The sequence below is a fragment of the Lynx rufus genome, unplaced genomic scaffold (assembly GCF_022079265.1).
Source record: "Lynx rufus isolate CCGP_SWC_20201006 ecotype Redwood Valley unplaced genomic scaffold, mLynRuf1.p SCAF_8, whole genome shotgun sequence".
Classification (NCBI taxonomy): Eukaryota; Metazoa; Chordata; class Mammalia; order Carnivora; family Felidae; genus Lynx; species Lynx rufus.
Genome location: NW_025814896.1, coordinates 105,813,235 through 105,837,075, shown reverse-complemented (window position 1 = coordinate 105,837,075; position 23,841 = coordinate 105,813,235). Strand labels below are relative to the sequence as shown.

The following is a 23,841-nucleotide window of genomic DNA, read 5'->3' as shown; positions in this document are numbered from 1 at the left end:
AAGTAAGTTATTTTTGTCCAGATGGAACATGAAAACATATTTCATAATTTTCTTAAAGACATATATAACTAATAATGTTCGAGAGCCATATGCATTTATTACTTAATTGGAAGAAACTAGAATCTACAGATTCATTTTAAGCTCAAGAAGTAATGTGGCTAGTCATAAGAATCCTGCCAGAATGAGAATCTGACAAATGGTTTTAAAAATGTACCCAAAACACGAAAGTACATTTTTAATTTACCGTCCTGATAGCTTAGAATGTTTATAAGTAATGTTTCCTTTAACAGATTGCTTGGAATGGAAAAACTAGTAATGTGTTTTTTGTCATCCATAGAACTAAGAGAGTATATTGGAATATAATTAGCAAGACACCCGTGTGTTGAACATAGAAATTATGTAGAATACATGATCATTCATTCAGTCCCTGTTGAACATATTTCCTGAATATATTCTAGAATAAGGCCCTTACTAAGTGCTTGATAGATAAGGTGAGGTCCCCCGTCTTTGAAATTCAAGGGGTTTACTGGGTGCATTTACCAGTAATTTGTTTTGAATTATTAAACATTTGAGGCTTTATTTTTTTATTTTTTCCAAGTTGAGAGGGAATAGTTCATAGCCACTCTTTCTCATCTGTTTCTCATCTGCTCTCATTTTCTAACAGCTGAAGTGGTAGGGGTTAGGGATAGTCTCCGGCCAAAGCCTGGAGCCATGCTGACCAGCCCACAGGCTGATGCATGGAACAAGTACACATTGGAGTGATCTTCACATTTTGCTAATGTTGAAGTCATGCCCTATCTATTTCTGCTATAACAGGAGAAAATTACTCAAGTCCCATTGTTCTTTGGCAGCAAAGAGCAGTAATTCGGTGAATACTGGCTTTTTATTCTCCAGGGACATTATCAAGTGCCCAGAATTTCCTCAGTGCCACATGGAATGTAGGAGAAAACATTCTTGAATGCCTTTGTAGTGTGTGAGCAGCAATACTCACTGGATAGTATAAGCTTTTCAAAGTGGTATGGAGACCACTCTTTGTTCCTTCTGATTCCGCTGGCAGAGAGAGAGTAAACCAGGACTGGGACAATTCTGGACACTTAGTGATTCACCTTGTGTTTGTGAGCTAGATAGGACTTGAACAATGAAAGTGTCTTTGGAACACTTCTTTGGGGGGTGGTGTTGGTAAGGAGAGAGGCAGCATGTTTCATGCACGGTGCCTTAAGTCATTAGTAATAGCTTATACGCTACAGACACTCTAAAGCACTGTAAAATTGTTATGCAGCTGCTAGACCTGTTATGGGTATATAATACTGTATTCAGTCTCACAGATAGACTGTATTTATTGAACTTGGCTTTCAAAAATTCTAACATTCATTGAACCTTTGTGACAGATATTGTTCCAGTTGTTTTATATGTATTTTATTTAATCCCCACAATCACTTTATAAAGTAGGTTCTGTTATTATCCCCATTTTACAGATGAGACTGAAGCACAAAGAGATAAAGTAACTTGTCAGTGTCACAGGTTTAAATGGCAGATTGAGAAATTGAACCAGACCACCTGGCTGCAGATAGACAGCATTACGATGTATATATGACTGTAAGTGTTAGAAAAGCATCAGAGATTAAAAACAAAGCTGTTGAGTTACCTGTTGGATAGGTAGGTTCTTTGATATTTTATTTTTTCACGTAAGTTTTCTATTTATACGTTCAGGTCAAATGGACAGAACTAAACTAAAAACTAAGTTAAGCATATAGACTGTACTATTATACTAAAAGATGATGCTAGGGGCGCCTGGGTGGCGCAGTCGGTTAAGCGTCCGACTTCAACCAGGTCACGATCTCGCGGTCCGTGAGTTCGAGCCCCGCGTCGGGCTCTGGGCTGATGGCTCAGAGCCTGGAGCCTGTTTCCGATTCTGTGTCTCCCTCTCTCTCTGCCCCTCCCCCGTTCATGCTCTGTCTCTCTCTGTCCCAAAAATAAATAAATGTTAAAAAAAAAAAAATTTAAAAGATGATGCTACAATGCTACATACGTGGTGGCAAGTAGGAACTACTTACTTGATTGGGTGCCTCAGTCATGGATGTGTCTTATATGTGTTCCAGTGTCAGTTTTTCCACATCTTGAACACAAAGAGCTTGGCCTTTTATAAGCTAATTACAGTATCGTACATGTAATGGTTAATGTCTCTTCCAAGCCTCTGGTGCAGGTAGTCAGTCATGTAAAAAGAGCCAGTCCTTACCTGTTTGCCAACCTTGGGATCTGGATCATAGCCTTTGAAGTTACGCTTCATTGTGTCTTAAAAGCATTTTCTTAGATACCTGTTGATTATTGGCCTCAAATTTTTCCTGTAGTAAGGGCTTTTGGACCTGATGATTCGTTCTTTAAGTCTGTCTTGTTAGGAAAAGTAAGTGGTGGTAGGTAAACCATTATATCCGTGTTGCAGACCTGGCCCTCTTTCTGAGCATCTGTGGTAAGGATCCTGTCTACCTCATTGCTTAACCCTTGACTATGCTTTTTAAGAAGTCCAGAGAACCTATTCCAGAACCTAAATGTGATGTCAGCTGTAGGATAAGTCTGAAAGACATAGGTGCACATAGTGTTCAAGCAGTCCTTTAATGGCAGGGTACTTTGGAGAAAGCCTTATATTCTTATCCTTTTAAACAAATTTTAGGTTAGGATTCCAGAATATAAACATCACCACCATCATAATCACCATTATTGCTCTGTGGAAGACTGGCTGTAGCCACAATGTGTAATAAACTTTTCATGGTTTATGTGGTACCCTGTTGCTTCTGCATGGTCTCCTCACGTCCAAAACAAGGAGCTTTCTTAATTCAATTGAAAAAGTATCTTGAGCAGCTGATAAAAATCTTATGGCTTAGGTATAATTTGTCTAGATTGTCTAGGTTTGTCTAGACATTGTCTTAGAGTGTAAGATTCCTTTTTTGTTTTTTGAAAGTTTATTTGAGAGAGGGAGAGAGAGAAACGCAAGTAGCCCAACACATGGCTGGATCTCATGAATCATGAGATCATGACCTGAGCTGAAATCGAGTCGGATGCTTAACCAACTGAGCCACCCAGGCGCCCCAGAGTGTTAGATTCTTGAAGGTCGGTATCTTTATCTTTTTCCTGCCTACTGCAGAACACAGCACAGCACAAAATAGCCAGTCAGAATTTGAAGCTTGCATAGTTGTCATTTAACTTTGTTATCTTTGAGGAAATGAAAATCATCAACAGATAATAGAATAATGTCTTCTTAATTATTACTGATCATAAACGACATTTTAGATTGTGTGCCTCTCTCCTTTCACAAGAATTAAAGATTGGATGTCTGGAATCACAGGTTGCTCAGGACTCTCAGGGAGAGTGAGGTACTCAGAGTCAACATCAAGCTTTTACCAGGAGGACTAGGCAGAGGAGGATAGGAAATTGTTTTTGTGTATATACTGTCACTGAATAAAGTGAATTTCTGAGCCGTACATAGCAGCCATGAGAAAGGGAGAATGGAAGTTTCTAGCGAACAAGAGTTAAAATTTGAGGCATGGAAGACCATAGTTCTTGTCTCGATGTGCATTGTTTGTGAGGGTAGGGAAAAAGATAAATAACTCTCCTGTATTTGAGTGTTAGTATAATCGGAAACATCAGATTGTAATGTGTACATATCCTTTGACCTAACAGGTCTACTTTTTGGATTTTATTTAACCAGAGTTCTCGATGCAAGTTTGTGGAGAGATATATACTGATATGTTTATTGAAGAATTGTTTTATTTTGTTTAGTCAGTGATCTTTACTTTATGAATAAATGAGATCATTTTCATTTAGCAAGCATGTATCTATATCATGAATGTAAATAGGAATTTGGTATTTGAGAGATTTCAGATTTGTTTTAATATCAGAAAATGCAAGCAACTTTCTTCTCTATGGTTTTCTACGTTTCCATTTTTTCTGAAATGTGAAAACACATTAGACATATAATGGGTAGAAGTTTATTTTAAATTTTGCGAATTTGGGCATTAGAGAGGGAAAATGCCATTTTGCATTCATCTTTAACATGGCTGGTTCTGATGAAGACAGAGTAGATGGAAATCCACTGAGAGTACTCCTCTTTATCTTCCCTTCTCCAGTAGTAGTAAATTAGTATCATTAACTATACCTACTGTTTGATAGCAGACCTGTTTCTTTCTTTCTTTTTTTTTTTTTAATATTTTATTTCTTTTTTGAGAGCGAGCGTAAGTGGGAGAGGGGCAGAGAGAAAAAGGGACAGAGTATCTGAAGCAGGCTCTGCGCCTACAGGATGACATTAGTGAGCCCAACGTGGGGACTGAACTCATGAACCATGAGATCATGACCTGAGCCAAAGTCAGACGCTCAATCGACTAAGCCACCCAGGTGCCCCCAGCAGACCTGTTTCTAATTTAGGGGTATATTTTTTCAAATATTTTCTTGCAAAATGCTGTTTTCTTCAAGAATTACTGTCAGTTTGGGGCGCCTGGGTGCCTCAGTCGGTTGAGCGTCCGACTTTGGCTCAGGTCATGATCTCACGGTCCGTGAGTTCGAGCCCTGCGTTGGGCTCTGTGCTGACAGCTCAGAGCCTGGAGCCTGTTTCGGATTCTGTGTCTCCCTCTCTCTCTGACCCTCCCCCATTCATGCTCTGTCTCTCTCTGTCTCAAAAATAAATAAATGTTTAAAAAAGAAAGAAAGAAGGAAGGAAGGAAGGAAGGAAGGAAGGAAGGAAAGAAAGAAAGAAAGAAAGAAAGAAAGAAAGAAAGAAAGAAAGAAAGAAAGAATGAATTACTGTCAGTTTAGGGGTGCCTGGGTGGCTCAGTCAGTTAAGTGTCTGACTTTGGCTCAGGTCATGATCTTATGGTTCGTGGGTTCGAGCCCCATGTGGGTTCTGTGCTGTCCACCCAGAGCCCGGAACCTACTCTTGATTCTGTATCTCCCTCTCTTTCTGCCCCTCCCCTGCTCACGCTCTGGTCTCTCTCTCTCAAAAAGAAACATTTAAAAAATTAAAAACAAATTATTGTCAGTTTATATTCCCACCACAGTATATTATGAATATTCCCATTTTGTAGTTCCTTCAACATTACTGCATATTAAAATTAAAAAAAAAACCTTTTGTTGTTTATTTTCTGATAATGAAAGAATTATAACTTATTGTTGAAATGTCAAATACAGAAAAAGATACACACTGTCTCTATCATACACTCACAAACACACGCGTGTAGTTCTCCATTCAGCAGCACCGACATTTTGGTGTATCCTTAGTGCATTTTTCTTTTCTAATCTTCTGTGTAGCCATTGCATTTTGGCTGCGGGTTGCTGGAACGGACGTGGAACGGCAAAGGCGCCGCGTTACTTGTGTGTAGCTTCCTCTCTCATCAGCTTGTGCTTATTCTTCAGCGGCACTGGTGTCATCTTTGCTCTTTCTAGGTTGGTTGGTTTGTTTTTAAATATTTGAGAAATGTGGTTGGAAAGGAACAATGGAACAGCAGGAGGAGGGGAGGATAGTTAAATAAAGGCTGGAAAAATTCCATTCTTGAGAAGCTGACAGACATGCCTGAGAAGTTTGATATACGTGAAGGAGCAGAATGAAACTAGAGTAAGAATACTTTGTCACTCAGGAAGAGTGCTCATTCAAAATCAAGTTGAAGTGTTACCGCAGGCAAAAGATTTCCTGTGATCATGAAGGTACTCGCCTATGTTTTCCTGAAGTTTTGCTGTTTCACCTTTTGTATTTTTTTAATCATAAAAAAATTTTTTTTTAATGTTTATACATTTTAGATAGAAAGCAAGAGCGAGAGCGAGAAAGAGAGAGGGAGAGCGAGCAGGGGAGGGGCAAAGAGAGAGGGAGACACAGAATCTGAAGCAGTCTCCAGGCTCCACGCTGTCAGCACAGAGTCCAATGCAGGGCTCGAATTCACGAACCGCGAGATCATGACCTGAGCTGAAGTTGGATGCCTAACTGACTGAGCCACCCAGGGACCCCTAACCATTTCTTTTTTTAAGTAAGTTCTGTACCTAACATGGGGCTTGAGCTCGTGACCCAGAGATCAAGAGTCATATGCTCCTCTGACTGAGCCAGCCAGTTCCTCACTTTTTGTATTTAAGTCTGTTTTTTGTATATGGTGTGAAGAGGGGTCAGTTAGAAAACTAAGTTTTAGAAGATACCATTTACAATTTCATCGAAAAGCATTGAACACCTAGAATAAATCTAAAGAAAGATGTATAAGAAAAGGGGAGGGGCGCCTGGGTGGCGCAGTCGGTTAAGCGTCTGACTTCAGCCAGGTCACGATCTCGCGGTCCGTGAGTTCGAGCCCCGCGTCAGGCTCTGGGCTGATGGCTCAGAGCCTGGAGCCCGTTTCCGATTCTGTGTCTCCCTCTCTCTCTGCCCCTCCCCCGTTCATGCTCTGTCTCTCTCTGTCCCAAAAATAAATAAACGTTGAAAAAAAAAAAATTAAAAAAAAAAAAAAAAAAAGAAAAGGGGAAAGATCTATAAAAACTCACCATGGAAACTACAAAGGGTTGCTGAAGGAATTTGACTTAAGTAAATGCACTTAAGTAAATATGTCAGTTTTCCCCAAATTGATCTAAAGATTCAGTGCTGTTCAAGGAAAGGCTCAGCAAGTGTGTTGTGTGTGTGTGTAAATTGAGAATTGAGAAATTGATTCTAGAATTTATGAGAATGGAAAGAACCAAGAATAGTGAAAACAAAGTGTTTTCAAATCATGGTTTGTGGACTCCTGAGTGTCCCTTAGACCCTTTCAGGGGTTTTGTGAAATCAAAACTATTTTATAACAATAGTAAGATGTTATTCACCTTTATACTGTTTTAGTCTTGCAAAAGCAGTGGTGGGCAAACCTAGTGTGAATCGCATCAGTGGCACTAAATTGTGCTAGAGTCATCGCTGTATTCTTCACCTCTGTGAATTTGCAATGAAACAAACAATAACCAAAATGACAAGTTCCACTTAAGAATGTTCTTGACAAGGGGCGCGTGGGTGGCTCAGTCAGTTAAGCTTCCAACTCTTGATTTCAGTCACAGTTCATGGGATTGAGCTCCGTGTTGGGCTCTGGGCTGGCAGTGTGGAACCTACTTGGGGCTCTCTCTCTCCCTCTCTCTATGTTCCTCCCCCACTTGCGTGCTCTCCCTCCCTCCCTCCCTCCCTCCCTCCCTCCCTCCCTCTCTCTGTCTCTCTCTCTCTCAAGATAAGTAAAATAAACATTTAAACAACAAAAAGAATGCTCTTGACAAAATGGTACAATTTATTATTTTAATAAATCTGAATCCCTCATGTCCTAAAACAAAACTGAAAAATTAACACCTCAGATTAACCATTGTGCAACGTAGAGGATCTAGTTCACTGCCATTCAGTATAGTGACGATGCTGTGTAACCATCACTGTTTCAGTGGTTTAACTACCATTAAATGTCTCTTTAACATTCTGCCTCATGAAATGGGAAATACATGTAAATCACTTCTGTCATGTTTGAAAGTGTGATAGTTATCTTGAGAAAAAAAAAATCTCATGACAGTCTTTGAAATGTAAGCCAAACTACCTGCTTTTTCCTAGAGCGCCGTTATTACTTGCAGTAACCACTGAAAGACAAACTGTGGTTATTTAGACACAAGTGGTTGATGGATGCCTTTTGAAAATGAAATAAACCTGAAAATCTAGCTGTCTGTTAAGCAACACATTGAAGAGATAGGCAAAAATGAAAAGAGTGCCACTGTTCTCATGAAAAGTTTTTTGTTTTGGAAAAGACAGTAATTGTTCATAACAAGTATTTGCTAATGTTCATTTTTATTTTAAATAAATTAGTAAATGTTAAATTTTTCTCACTTTGAATTTCTAACATGGTAAATATTGATTGATGTAACTCACAGAGGCAAATGTTCTTTGAGGTCCTCAATGATTTTTAGTAATGTAAAGTGATCTTGAGATCAGAAGGTTTGAGAACCATTGACAAAGTCAGTCTTGAACAAAAACTGTTAGAGATTTATATCAATCGATATTAAGACATTTATATAGTTACAGTAATTAAAGCAAGATGGTATTAATAAGTGGATTGAGAAATAAGTGGAACAGAATGGAAAAGCCAGAACAGACCCACATATATAATACAACTTGATATTTGATGAAGGAACCACTGCAACGAGAAGTCTTTTCAGGAAATGGTGCCAAGTCATTTGGGTGGTTACAGGGGAAAATAAATGAAGGCTTCTCTTTTTCTTTCTTTCTCTACTTTTTTTTTTTTTTAGATTTTATATCTTTAATTTTTTGAGAGAGAAAGAGAGCATCCTCACTCTCCAAGCAGGGGAGGGACAGAGGGAGAGAGAGAATCTTAACCAGGCTCCACGCCCAGTGGGTAGCCCTACTTGGAGCTCAATCTCACCACCACGAGATCATGACCCAAGCCAAAATCAAGAGTCGGTTGGAGGCTCAACTGACTGGGCCACCCAGGTGCCCCTGCCCTTGCTATTTTTGTGACCAAATAAGGGTTTTGTTTCTTACCATTTGGATTTGCTGACTATATCCCCATTTGGTTCTTTACCATGTTCCATTCTCCCTCATATTTCTTGTGAATTGATAACTAGATATAGAGATGTGGTTCTATACACATGATGCATAATTGGTTTGGTATTGAATTTGGGGTTGAAAATTTGGGTGGCTTGGTTGGTTGAACGCCGACTTCAGCTCAGGTCATGATCTCGCAGTCTGTGAGTTGGAGCCCTGTGTTGGGTTCTGTGCTGATAGCTCAGAGCCTGGAGCCTGCTTTGGATCCTGTGTCTCCCCCTATCTCTGTCTCTCCTCTCTCACTCATTCTCTCTCTCTCTCTCAAAAATAAACATAAAAAATGTTTTTTTAATTTCAGAGGCTCAAACTATGGAAAGAGCCCAAATGTCCATTTTTCCGATGAATGGATGGGCTTTGCCTGTCATTTAATTCATTATTATTCTGTTGAGACTCTAAAAATACTACCTTTCTTCCCCATTAGAATGTTGGGGTGCCTGGGTGGCTCAGTCGGTTGAGCGTCTGACTCTTGATATCAACTCTTGATGTTGGCTCAGGTCAAGATCTCAGGGTCTTGGGATCGAGTCCCACCCATGTCCCACCCACACTGAGCATGGAGCCTGCTTGGGAGTCTCTGCCCCCCTACTCAAAATAAATAAGTAAACTTTTGCAAAAAAAGAATGCTGTTAAACTTTTCTCAATTAGGTCACTAAATAAATAACACTTTATAGTACTGGGATTTGTGCCTTTGTGTCTATTTGTGAAATGGAGTTATCAAACTGGGAAATGCAGAGTGACTCTGATAAGTTTATTCACCATTGAAAAAGACCTTTCCATCCAATTTTTTTTAAGGTTTATTTATTTTTGAGAGAGAGTGAGAGCAAGCACAAGCATGGGAGGGTCAGAGAGAAGGGGACAGAGGATCCAAAGCAGGTTCTGTGCTGACAGCAGCGAGCCTGATGAGAGGCTCAAACTCCCAAACTGCAGGATCATGACCTGAGGTGAAACTGGGTGCTCAACTGACTGAGCCACCCAGGTGCCCCATCCACTTTCGGAAGCTGGAATTTGAATTTTTTTTTTTTTTTCTGATTCATGTTTTACCTAGAACAAATAGTATTTGAAGGTAGAATTTTTCTTTTAGGTGGTTATACATATCAGAGACTAATAAATGAACAATAATTGCCTATCTATAAGCAGAGTTTTTATTTTTATTTATTTATTTATTTATTTATTAAAAATTTTTTTTTAACGTTTATTTAAAAAAAATTTTTTTTTTAACGTTTATTTATTTTTGAGACAGAGAGAGACAGAGCATGAACAGGGGAGGGGCAGAGAGAGAGGGAGACACAGAATCTGAAACAGGCTCCAGGCTCTGAGCGGTCAGCATAGAGCCCGAAGTGGGGCTCGAACTCACGGACCGTGAGATCATGACCTGAGCCAAAGTCGGACGCTTAACCGACCGAGCCACCCAGGTGCCCCAACGTTTATTTATTTTTGAGACAGAGCATGAATGGGGGAGGGTCAGAGAGAGAGAGGGAGACACAGAATCTGAAACAGGCTCCAGGCTCTGAGCTGTCAGCACAGAGCCCGACGCAGGGCTCAAACTCACGGACCGCGAGATCATGACCTGAGCCGAAGTCGGACGCTTAACCGACTGAGCCACCCAGGCGCCCCCAGAGTTGTTTTTTAAACAAAAGAGTATTCCAGGAGTGCAAAGCTATAGTTAATAGATTAGAGTTTATGGGAGTAGATGGGTTTAGGAATTGGTATGGTTGGGGATAGTATATCCATATATGGTTTGAAGGAGTGCTGGGAGTAACCTGGTATCCAAAGGTAATGGATAATAGAGCAGATTTTTTTGTGGTTCTCGGGATCACAAGAAAATTGATCAGCCCCCTCCTTTTGAAGATGTAAACATTGGTTGGAAGAACAAATATTGTTAAAATGTCTGTACTACCCAAAGCAGTGTACAGATTTGATGCAGTCTCTATTAAAATACCAACAATATTTTTCACAGAACTAGAACACACAATCCTAAAATTTGTATGAAACCACAAAAGACTTCTAATAGGAAAAGCAGTCTTAAAAAAGAATAACAAAACTGGAGGTATCATAATTCCAGGCTTCAAGTTATATTACAAAGTGGTCATACTTAAAACAGTATGGTACTGGCATAAAAAGATAGACACAAAGATCAGTGGAACAGAATAGAAAACCCAGAAATAAACCCACAGTTATATGGCTAATTAATCTTTGACAAAGGAGGAGTGAATATACAATGGGAAAAAGACAATCTGTTCAACATGCTGTTGGGAAAATTGGACAGCTAACTATGTGCAAAAGAATGAAACTGGGCCACGTTCTTTCTCCGTACACAAAAATAAACTCAAAATGGATTAGAGACCTGAATGTGAGACCAGAAACCATAAAAATCCTTGAAGAGAGCATAGACAGTAATTTCTCTGTCATCAGCTGTACATTTTTCTAGATATGTCTCTTGAGGGAAGGGTAATACAAGGCAAAAATAAACTGTAGGGCTACATCAAAATAAAAAGCTTCTGTACAGTGAAGGAAAAAATCAACAAAACCAAAAGGCAGCTTACTGAATGGGAGAGGATATTTGCAAATGACATATTTGATAAAGGGTTAAGATCTAAAATATATAAAAGAACTTATACAGCTCAACACCCAAAAAACAGATAATGCACATTAAAAAATGAGCAGAAGATCTGAGGAGACATTTCTCCAAAGAAGGCATATAGATGGTCAACAGACACATGAAAAGATGCTCAACATCAGTGATCATCAGGGAAATGAAAATTGGAACTACAATGAGATAACACCTCACACCTGTCAGAGTGGCTAAAATCAAAAATTCAAGAATCAACAAGTATAGGTGAGGATGTGGAGACAAAGGAATTCTCTTGCAGTGTTGGTGGGAATGCAAACTGGTGCACCAACTCTGGAAAACGGTATGGAAATTTCTCAAAACAATTAAAAATAGAATTACACTATGATCTAGTAATCTCACTACTGGGCATTTTCCCAAAAATACAAAAAAAAAAAAAACTAATTCAAAGGGATATGTGCACTCCTTTGTTTATTGCAGCATTATTATTGTTGTTATTATTTTAGAAAGAGAGAGAGTGGGGGAGAAGGGCAGAGGGAGAGAAAGAGAATATTAAGCAGGCTCCCTGCTCAGTGTGGAGCATGATATGGGGCTTGATTGCACAACCTTAGCTGAAATCAGAGTTGGACGGACACTCAAGTGACTGAGCCACTTAGATGCACCCCAGCATTATTTACAATAACCAAACTGGAAGCATCTCAAGTGTCCACTGATAGATGAATGGATAAAAAAGATGTCACACACACACACACACACGAATATGAATCAGCCATAAAAAAGAACGAAACCTTGCCATTTGCAGCAACATGGATAGAGCTAGAGAATATAATGCTAAATGAAATAAGTCAGTCAGAGAAAGGCAAATACCATACATGATCTCACTCATTGGTGGAATTTAAGGAACAAAACAAGCAAAAAAAAAAAAAGAGAGAGAAACCGACAAACAGACTCTTAACTATAGATAACAAACTGATGGGTACCATAGGAGAGGTGGGTAGGAGAATGAGGGAAATATGTGATGGAGATTAAAGCATACACTTAATCGTAATGAAAAACGTGGGGCACCTGGGTGGCTCACTCAGTTAGACATCAGACTGTTGATTTTGGCTCAGGTCATGATCTCATGGTCGTGAGATTGAGCCGTATGTCAGGCTCTGTGCTGAGCATGGAGCCTGCTTGGGACTCACTCTCTCTCTCTCTCTCTCTCTCTCTCTCTCTCTCTCTCTCTCTCTCTTTCTCTCTCCCCCCCTCCTTCCCTCTCTCTCTCCCTCTCTCTCTCTCTGCCTTTCTCTTTCTCTCAAAATACGCATTTAAAAAATCATAACGAGGGACGTCTGGGTGACTTAGTCAGTTATGCGTCCAACTTCATCTCAGGTCATGATTTCACGTTTGTGGGTTCAAGCCCCGCATCAGGCTCTCTGCTGATAGCTCAGAGCCTGGAGCCTGCTGCAGATTCTGTGTCTCCCTCTCTCTGCCCCTCTCCTACTTAGTGCTCTGTCTCTGTCTTTCAAAAATAAATGTTAATTTTTTTTAAATAATAAAAAATATATTCAAAGTTTAAACATTGAGGAGGGATATGTGATATATTGACATGGTTCAAAATCAAAATCTGGGGTACACAATAAAGTGTCTCACTCCTATACAGTCCCCTAGCCCATCACTGTTTCTAGAATCTTACATATGCTTCCAGAAACAATTCATACATATAGAAGCAAAGAAGTGTGTATGTTTGTGTCTGTAGTAAATCATGGAATAAATTGTGATGCTATTCTATGTTGTGAGCATGGTATAATGACTCCTGTATGAGTCGTGTCTTTCCATAGTGCAGCTTTATTCAGTCACGGCAAGGTAAACACAATTGTAAAGCAGGTTTAGGATTCCAAACTCAGTGACATTTCACTATGTGTTCAACTTGCCTTAGTACAGGGCACACTGAGCAAAGCACAATACGAAGTCACACAGCAAGCAAGATACAGTTAGGGATAAGAAGTTAACGAACCAAATGCAAAGTCAGTCTGTGAGTGTGTAGTTGAGATCAGACCTCGGTCCCATCCAGGTCAGCTCTTGGTGCTTACTGTGTATTATGTTCATTCAACCAGTGGAGCATCTCTGTTAGGGTCACAGATCAGTCAGGCATAGCCTTCGGGAGTTGCCTTTTTAATGTGGTCAGATCATGGAAGGCTCAGCATCTGGAGACTCTGACAGCTTGCTGCGAAGTCCTTCCTTTTTTTTTAAAAAAAATTTTTTTTCAACGTTTATTTATTTTTGGGACAGAGAGAGACAGAGCATGAACGGGAGAGGGGCAGAGAGAGAGGGAGACACAGAACCGGAAACAGGCTCCAGGCTCTGAGCCATCAGCCCAGAGCCCGACGCGGGGCTCGAACTCACGGACCGCGAGATCGTGACCTGGCTGAAGTCGGACGCTCAACCGACTGCGCCACCCAGGCGCCCCAAGTCCTTCCTTTTTAAAGAGTTTTAGTTGGGCACCTGGGTGGTTCAGTCCATTAAGCCTCTGACTTCAGCTCAGGTCATGATTTCGCAGATCAGGAGTTCGAGCCCCCACATCTGGCTGATAGCAGAGAGCCTGCTTGGGATCCTCTGTCTCCCTCTGTGCCCCTCCTCCACTTGCTCTCTCTCTCTCTGTCTCTCTCTCTCTAAAATATAATAAATAAATATTAGGAAAACACAGTTTAGTCAGTCTTGGGCCTTTGCAGGTTTCTTCTTGTTATCAGCTCTTAGTTCTTCCAGACTCTCTTGGCTTTGCTCTGGTTATCAGTTTTGGATGCCATCAGCCTGTGGTGGTTTCAGTGATATCTGGTCTTAGCTGTAACACCCTTGGCTGTTTGTGTCACTGCTTGACATAAGTCACTGTTTACCTTGAGTGACTCCATTTTGCTTTCTACATGTGCTTTTTTTTTTTTCCCAGGGAGAGAGAGAGAAAGAGAGAGGCTTGCAGCTGAGTGAGGGGCTGAGGGATAGAGAGAGAGAGAGAAGTAGGGCTCACTTGAAACAGGTCTCATGCTCACCGGATTCGGGCCTCAAGCTTACCCGAAGCGGGGCTCTTGCCCCAATGTTGGACTCGAACTCACAAACGGAGAGATCATGACCTGAGCCTAAGTCAGATGCTTAACGACTAAGCCACCCAGGTGCCCTATACATTGTGCTTTTTAAATGAAATATCTTGGGCATAATTCCATATCAGATAATAAGGATCTGCTTCATCTTTTCTATAGTTGTTTCATATGTCTAATTTATTTAATCCTAATTAATAGATACTTGGTTCATTTTAGCTTTTTGCTGTTAAAATAATACTGCAAAGAATAAACTTGGGCATAGGTCCCTTCACATGTGCGTGATTGGGTGAAGATGTACAAAATAAGTCATAACAAGTAAAATAGATGAAAATCTCCTAATTATATTTTCTGGATTTTGTATTCATTCATATTTCTGTGTTGATCAAAACAGGGAGATTCAAGTAAAAGGATTTGTAATTTGTAAATTTAGGTCTGTTGAGGCCTTTTTTGTCATATTCCCAGAAAACAATTAAAAATTTTTTGTGGGGGCAACTGTGTGGCTCAGTTGGTTGAGTGTCCAACTTTTGATGTCAGTTCAGGCCATGAACCCAGAGTCACAGGATTAAGCCCCGTGTTGGGTTCTGCACTGAGCATGGAGCCTGCTGGGGATTCCCTCTCCCCCTCTCGCTCTGTCCCTCTGTTGCTCATTCTCTCTTCCAAATTAAAAAAAAGTTTTTTTCAGTGTTAATTTATTTTTGAGAGATAAGGAGACACAGAATATGAATCAGGCTCCAGGCTCTGAGTTGTCAGCACAGAGCCCGATGCAGGGCTTGAACTCATGAACTGTGAGATCATGACCTCATCAGAAGTGTGATGCTTAATCAACTGAGCCACCCAGGCGCTCCCCCCCCCCGCAAATTTTTTTAAGTAAGCTCTACACCTGATGTGGGTTTGAACTCATGATCCCACATGCTTTACTGACTAAGCCAGTCAGGCAACTTGAGAAAACAATTATTTTTAAATGTTTATTTGTTTTTGAGATAGAGCAAACAGGGGAGGGGCAGAGAGAGAGGTTCACAGAGGATCTGAAGCTGACTGCAGAGAGCCTTAAATTTAGTGACTTAAATTCACGAGCACCAACTGCGAGAACTTGACTTGAGTAGGATGCTTAACTGACTGAGCCACCCAGGCACCCTGAGAAAACAATTTTTAAAAGACTTATGTTTATTGAAAAATAGTAATGCTAACTTTTATTTTTAATTTCTTTTTATTTATTTATTTATTTATTTTTGAGAGAGAGGGTGCAAGTGATGGAGGGGCAGGGGGAGAGAGAAGAGAGAAGTGGGTCTCGTTTTTTACCCGAAGCGGGCTCCAGCTCACTCTCTGTGGGACTTGAGCTCGCGAACTGTGAGATCATGACCTCAGCTGAAGTCAGATGCTTAACAACTGAGCCACCCCAGTACCTGCTAACTTTTAATTATATAATGAAATAGCACTCCACTTGAATTAACAGACTCTTTTCAGTTTAGCTGTTAATGTTAAAGGATCTCATTCGGAATCTAAAAAAATTTCTAATAAGGCAGTTTTCTTCCTGTACATTTTATTATGCCAGTATTTTAAGATGTTAGATTTTTTGCAATTTTATTGCTATTTGTAAACAATTTGAATTAGCGAAAATGATACTATTGAAGAGTACAAGTAGTGTTGCTTAAGAAACTAACATAAGGAAGTTAATTAGTGTGCATAAACTCATAGGATTGCTTAGTGGAAGGATGTGAGAAAAAAAATACAGTGAAGAGAAAAATCGTATTACAGTTCAACGTTCTTTTTAATGTGTATTTATTGGGGAGGTGGGTGGGGAGGTGGAGGGGCAGAGAGAGAGGGAGACACGGAATCCGAAGCAGGCTCCAGACTCTGAGCTGTCAACACAGAACCCAACGCCGGACTTGAGAGGAAGTCAGAAGCTTCACCGGCTAAGTCGCCCCACAGTTTAACATTTTAAAGCCCATGTGTTTAGCACACTTTCTCTTGAATGTTGTCTTTGTATGGTAAAATCTTTACTTTGAAAGGATCATTTTATCCTCTGCGGGTTGAAGTGTTTCTTTCTCCGACCAGAGTCCCAGTGCAGAAAAGCGTATATTTTACATGTTATCCTGCATGGTTGTGGAAGGGCCTTGGTAATCAAAACAGTTTGTCATCCTGTCCCAGGGAAGAGGATCTTCCTAATAACTACTGCCTTCTTTTGGACATTCCACTTTGTCCTAGCCATAAAAGGGAAAAGTGGCACCAAGAGAAGGATTTTTTCACCCTTGAATTCCTTTTTTGTAGTTTGTTTCATATTTGTTATCAAATCTCCAGAATCATGCCAAAGCTTTGTTGCTTTGGCATTCTCTACGTACCACAGACAGAATAGAATGAGTTTTTCAAAACACTACATGTCACTTTTCTTTGCAGAATCATCTTTGTTTTTGTTTTTGGCCTTCTTTAGTTTTTCTTAACATCTGTTAAAGAAGTATTAGAAAATGTATCTTTAAATAGAAGTATTTGAAGGATTCCAGATTTCTTTCTCTGTTTTTGTCCTTCTTTTTATAGTCTAAAGATCCATAAAATCATATTCTTTCACTTATATCACTTCTATGACACAGTCCTTATGTGTTTGTTATTAAGGTATAGTTAGCCCATGGTTCATCAGTTCTATAATGCAGACCAGTGATTCTCAACAAGAGACAGTTTTGTCTCCTGGGGACCATTCATTAAAGTCTGGGAAGATTTGGTTGTCTCAGCTACGTGTGGGGGAGCTACTGTTACCCAGTTGGCAGAGGCCAGTGATGCTGCTAACACCGTACGTGCATGGGACAGCCCCCCACAGCAAAGAATTACCTGGCTTCACGTGTTAATAATGCCAAGGTCGAGGGACGCCTGCGTGGCTCGTTTGGTTAAGCATCTGACTCTTTGCAGCTCAGGTCATGGTCTCATGGGTCTGGCTCCCTGCTTGGGGTTCTCTGCGCCTCCCCTGTGTGTGCATGCTCGCGCTCTCTCTCTCAAAACAAATAAATAAACATTAAAAAAAATAGTGCCAAGGTTTAGAAAACCTAATATAGAGTCATGGTAAATAATCTTTGCTTCCTTGGTATATATATTATGTATATAAATTTATGCACTTCATTTAATTAGGATCCCCCCTGTTACTTTAAATTTAAATAGTATTTTTTTTTTAAGATTTTTTGTTAGAGTTTTTAAAATGTTTATTCATTTTTGAGAGAGAGAGTGCAAGCAGGGGTGGGGCAGAGAGAGACCGGGACGCCGCGGGGGGGGTGGGGGGTGGGTGGGGGGGGGTGGACAGAGGATCCAAAGCAGGCTCTACACCAACAGCAGTGTGCCTGACACAGGGCTGGAGCCCACGAACCTCAAGATCATTACCTGAGCCAAAGTCGGACGCTTTACTGAGTGAGCATCCAGGCGCCCCTAAATTGTATTTTTAAAAATCAAACATATGTATATAGCTGTGTAATAGTATCCAAAGCAGTCATAAGCAGAGTCCCCCCAGCATAGTCATTTTCCTGCATTTATACCTCTCTTACACTGCTTACTCTTACTTTTTCAATTGTACAAATTTCTGCTTTCTCTTCTCTATTTCCTTTCCCTCATGTTTCCAATATATCACAATTATTCTTTAACTTAATAATCAGTCATTGTATTTTACGAACATGTAAGGATTCCCCACATATTCTTTCTTGTACAGCCTTTTGTTTTCCTTGGACTTAATAATTGTTCTGCCTTTGTTTTCCTTCTTCTTTATTTTTTTAGTAAGATATATACCCAATGTGGGACTCGAACTCATGACTCTGATACCAAGAATCACATGCTCTACTGACTGAGACAGCCAGGTGCCCCTTTTGCCTTTCCTTTCAATTAGTCTTCTAAAATGTAAAAAATTCTGAGTCCTTGCTTATCGTGAAAATGTTTTCTACACTTAGCTGCTGATTTTTTTTAGGCATTAAATTTTGGTTTGGGAATCCTTTCATTCAGAATTTTGAATCTCCTTTTGTCCTGTTTTACAGTATTGCTGTTGTGAAATATCATTTTCTGAAAGCATTTTGGATCTTTGAACTTCATTTTTTAAAAATTTGGATTAAATACTGTTTAAAACTGTCTGTTCACTGAATTTCCAATCACAGAACTTAGCATTGTTTTCAATATGAGAAAATGTTCAGAATCCAGAACAACTGTAAGACTCATAAGGCCATTGAGAAAATGCCTTTCTATCATGAAAAACTATTGTCTTTCATTGAACAAGGAAAGTTTAGTCAGACTCTGCATCTGTAGTAGGGGTTTTTCAAGTTCATTATGCCTAACAATCACCGGGTGATGCTTGTTTTTCCATGTAGATTCCTTGATCCCTCCCTGAGATCTTTGGATTCAGTAAATCTGACTAAGGATCACCTGGTGATTCTTCCTAACCACGAGGATTTCTCGATCCCTCCCCAAGATGTTCGGCTTCAATAAATCTGGTGTGACACTAAGAAATTTTCATTTTCCTAAGCAGGGACCCTGGTGGTCCTGCACTATTATTCTACAAGCTGGAGTGGTATGGAACCGAAAGTCTTTAGGCACTGGGGAAATGGATGCTAATTTAAACTTCTTCTTTCATGTATACAAATAGGTAGCATCTTTAAATAAATCTGTAACCTGGGTGCGCCTTTTGCATGTGGTTTTTGAATCTGTGGGAGTATACTGAACATCCTGTTAAGCAGATAGGCTGATCAGAACTTGCCATTAAACACAGGATTGCGTTGTGTCATAATTATTTATTCACATGTCTCTCTGTCCCAACACCCTGCCCAGTTTCTGAAGCAAACAGAGTATGTTTTTAAAACCTTTTTCAGTGAAAAATTCTGTGTTACTGTATATAGTTGCTTGTAGAAAAGCAACATAAATAATTATACAGGCCTGGAGTGATTTTTCTTCGTATTAAGGTCTTTGATGTGTTTTATGTTTATATCGTCATGTTTGGGTATCTTTGTTCTTTACGGACTAAAGTATGGTGGAAGAGCACAATTAGGGTCATTGCTTGAGATTCAGCATAAATCAGTTGGGTTATCTATATTCACCGTTTGATAATAGTTCCTTTAGTTTGGGGTTAGCTTAAAATTCATCCTCTTTCTTTTTCTGTGAGCCAAGATTTGTTCAGCATAAAGGAAGCCAGCTCTTTACATCTCTTTTTAAGCTACCTTTATCAACAACTCTTGGCGTGGTAGTACATCTGTTAATTACATATTCATATTTACTTCATAAAATAATTCTGACTCAACTTCCTGCTTTGTTAGCTGTTAGTATATGTATTTGAATATTTTAAGTGTCAGATTTTCATTTTCCTTTTAAAAAATTTTTTAATGTTTATTTATTTTTGAGAGAGAGAGACTGAGCGTGAGCAGGGGAGGGGCAGAGAGCGAGGGAGACCCACAGACTCATAAAGAAGGCTCCGGGCTCTGAGCTGTTGGCACAGAGCCTGAGGTGGGTCTCAGACTACGAGACATGAACTACGAGATCATGACCTGAGCCGAAGTCGGATGCTTAACCCACTGAGCCACCCGGGTGCCCCTCAGATTTTCATTTTTAATTTGGGAGAAAAATACATAGCTGCGGTAAAGAAAACTTACAGATGAAAAATCATGCATTATTTTTTTCATCTTTGCATAAAAGCTACATTAACCCAAATAACTTGTATTTTAGGTTGGCTGGGTATCCTCTTGATTTTGCAGTCCTGTTGTATCTCTAAAAGAGTACATAACAGTGTTTTCTTATCTCCTAATATAAATATGAAAATAGTGGTTTGATGATTCAGTTTAAATCCTCTTGTCATTTCACACAGTATGGAAGAAACTCTTAAGTAGGCTGTATTGTTTGTGTAAATTTTCAGTGTCTGTTAACCCTTGAAATTCAAGTGACCGTTGAAGAAAGTGGTATCTATTAAGATGACATTCAGCTTTTGCTCCTCTGCACTTAAAAAAAAAAGTGGCTTTAGAGACCTTTAAAAAACAAGATTTTATTTCTTCTAGGTAATTAAGTATTAAATGTTAGAAATACTGCTTTGTCAGCTGTTGCAGAGGCAAAAAAAAAACCCTACACGAAACCTATTTTTGGAAACCCACTTATGCACATTGCATGTGTTAGGAGCACACACACAGGTCACAGAAGTTCTTCTGTGACAGCTGTAGATGTGCAAACCTCAGCGGAGCAATTTCCCTGCTCGTTATTCTGTCCTTTCCACGAGCATGTCAGGGAATTGTTGACTGTGAGTGTTGTTATATGCTCCGAAGTAATGTTAATTTTTCTGCTTCAGTAATTTGCATGAATAAAATATACTAGAAAAACCAAAAACCCTTATAACTCTCGCTAAGTTAGAGATTTGAGAAGATAATATGGAAATAACACATGTTCTCAGAAGTCTTTTGAAGTTATATTAACTATAGATGATTGCCAGAAAAAGATGTTTTTATGAGGGTTAAACTTTTTTAAATTTAAGGAATATACATTTGGAAAATGTTCGGTGAACTGTAATTTTTGACCTTTGTGTTAGTGTTTTTTACATTTTATTTTGCTTTTGGTAATCTTTTCCTTTGAATTGTTTTTCACTCTGGTGTTCCAACAGCCTGCTCTTTTAGCTTCCCATTCAGTGTATATGTGACGATTTGTTTTTGCTTGTTATTTTGTGGGGAGCAAGAAGTGACTTTTGTTTACAAAATCAAATAACATTTTGGCATTTAAACAATATTTTGTGAGTCCTAACCAATTATCTGTAACTTGAATTGTCTACCAAATTTCTCCTGTTAAATTTGTAGGTCTACAGAATTTTTCAAGATAGTGAGGATAATTGAAAACGTATTTGTAATAAATGCCTCTACTTGGATAACTTCAGTTTTTCTCAAGTCTGGACAAGACTGTTTTTTGTTTTTTTAATAGACATTCGTTTTCAAACTCACACCAAGGGCTGTGATCAAAGGTAAATGCCATCAGACTTCAAGGTCTTTGAATCTGTAGATCTTTATTTTGCCCCCTACTTTATAGCAGTGTATTTAAATTTTAACTAGGCTTTAGAGCAAGGTCAATAAAGGTAAGCTAGTTAATCCTGATGAATGTATATTATTTTTAGGTCCTCATATGCAGTGGCCACTTAAAAAATCCGAAGATTATTTAGGTGCTGGTTTGCATGGTGAAGTCTTTGTCTAAAGAGTCCTTGTATAAAATCACCTCATATTAACTTTTTATAGATTCAGAAACTCACTTTTAATACGAAGGTTTCATTGTACTCCTTTTTTTTCTTTCTGTAATAATTAGAAAATACCCGTGAAGTGCTTTATGTCATAAAATTTACTGCCTAACAACAGTTCCTTCCACAGGTTAGCCTCGCAGTAAATGCCTACAAAAACAGTCTTATTTTTTATGTTCTACAACACCAGGATTGTAAAGCGAGTCTAAGTGTACACATTTACGTGTATTTGTAACTGCCATCTAGTTTCTTAATAGTAACTTTACATTCTGAATATTCCTGACTTTGTATATGTCATCGATGTGAAGGTGAGGTGGCCTTTCTGACATTCATTCACTTTTTCCCTTTTTCAACAGGGGAAAATGCAGTGTTGCCCTTCTGAATGAGACAGAGTCAGTATTGTCATATCTTGATAAAGAGGTAATTCACAATTGCACTTATTTATGTTTTTTTTCCCCCTTGATTTCACATGAAGCCCATACCTTTAAATGTATTTCTTCTTGTACCAAACTATTGCACCGGGAGAGCAGCATTATATAAAAGTGTAATGACCAGAATACTTTTGGATAATTTTATTTTTCTGGTTAACTGAGAGAAGAGTTGGCAAAAACTTCTGTGCCGTCTTTTTTAAGCTGGTAATGAAAGACTTTATAAGGTATGATGATGTAGTTGGTAGCAGTAGAAATATTTTTGGCTTTATGAAATAAATGACTTTTGTGTACTCAATCCTCCTCCCTGTTTTTTGTTTTTGTTGTTGTTTAAATAAAGAGTTTTTATTTTAGGCTTTTTCCAGATGAGATCCTAGCACTGGTGGTCTGCTTTCTTTCCTAGAATCTCAATAAGATTCTTTGTCAACTACAAGTGTTTCCTTCTGTGAACTTCAACAAGAAACATTTTAAACATATTTTCACAAGTTGGGTGAGAGCATATACTTCATTAGAAGGAGGAAATTCCTGTAAACAGAATATTCCACAATGAGAAAATTTTTACTGTTGACATTTTAAGATTTAACCTTTATAGTTGCATGATGTTTTTGTTTTCCCAAATCTGTATGTATGTATGTATGTATGTATGTATGTATGTATGTATGCGTGCGTTTAAAGAATTAAAGGGATATATTAAAAAAAATTTTTTTTTAATGTTTTTTCAATATTTATTTTTGAGAGACAGAGCATGAGCGGGGAAGGGGCAGAGAGAGAGGGAGACACAGAATCGGAAGCAGGCTCCAGGCTCTGAGCTGTCAGCACAGAGCCCAACGCGGGGCTCGAACCCACGGACTGTGAGATCATGACCTGAGCCAAAGTCGAACGCTTAACCGACTGAGCCACCCAGGCGCCCCCCCCCCAAAATTTTTATTATACTTAAAAGTGTTGTCCCTGAAAGGATTGATGCAGACATGTGGAACTACTGTACGTTAGAAAATTGAACAGAGAAAACTAAGAGGAGGTAAATGTTCAAGGCAGAAAAAAGGTTGATAGTCTTTATAACTTACTCTTGTGAAATTTAGAAAAGAAGGTAATAGTGTTTGTTGTCAGTCAACATGTGGAAAATAATATGGATAAAGAGAATGCTCAGATGTTACCATTAGTTCATAGAAGCAGGAATAAAAGGAGGAAACATGAGTATGTTTCAGTTTATTTTACTGGTGTATTTGGCTGTTAAGACAGTGTAATTTTTTAAAAAACGTGGTATCTTTGCTGAACTCAGGAACCTGAGATCAAGACCTGAGCTGAGATCAAAAGTCGATGCTTAACCTGAGCCACCCAGGTACCCCTTAAAGGACAACTTTCTAATCACAATGTTTTCCTTTTAGAAAAATTAACATTACCTTTTACATTTTAAGCGATTTCCCATATTGGCACATGTAACTTTAAGGAGTCTTAAGCAACTTTTGTGGCCTTAAGTAATAATTTCATTTTATTCTGCTGTATAGTATGGCAAAATCCCATTTTTCTAGAATACTATACTAACATGTTTTACACAATAAAAGTGACCAGAAGTATGTGTACTTTGAAGGCCCATACTGTGCCAATGGCAGTAGCGTCAGTCACCCTAGTAACATTCTTTGTTGCTCCCGTCTTACAAAACAAACAATTCTGATTACATATTGATCTCCCTCCATCAGCCTATTGAGCAGGTTGGTTTATATATTCTGCAGATTTTTTTTTCTTTTCCCCAGGTAGACTTTTCTTTATATGCATAAATTGTCATATTGTTGTGTTTGATTCTTTAGTCTTTTCTTCTGACTGTGACCCATGCAGAAGAATTCTGAATGGATGGTATCGCCTTGTCTGTTTTTCTCCTTTCCCTTTATCACACAGTCTGTAAGGAGAAAGCTTTACAATCTGGTAGATTATCTCTTATTTGTAGCTTGCTCGGCACGGTCTTGGTAAAGTGCTGATGGTAGGAGCAGACC

At 39.1% G+C, this 23,841-nt stretch overlaps 1 protein-coding gene across 1 annotated transcript in view; it reads left to right on the top strand.

Moving 5' to 3' along the window:
* Positions 1-23,841, top strand: part of MTA3 (metastasis associated 1 family member 3) — a 175,783-nt gene that overhangs the window by 60,023 nt on the left and 91,919 nt on the right. The window contains exon 5 of the mRNA XM_047069159.1: positions 21,782-21,845. Within this exon, the coding sequence (XP_046925115.1) occupies positions 21,782-21,845 (64 nt within the window). The remainder of the gene's footprint in view (positions 1-21,781; positions 21,846-23,841) is intronic.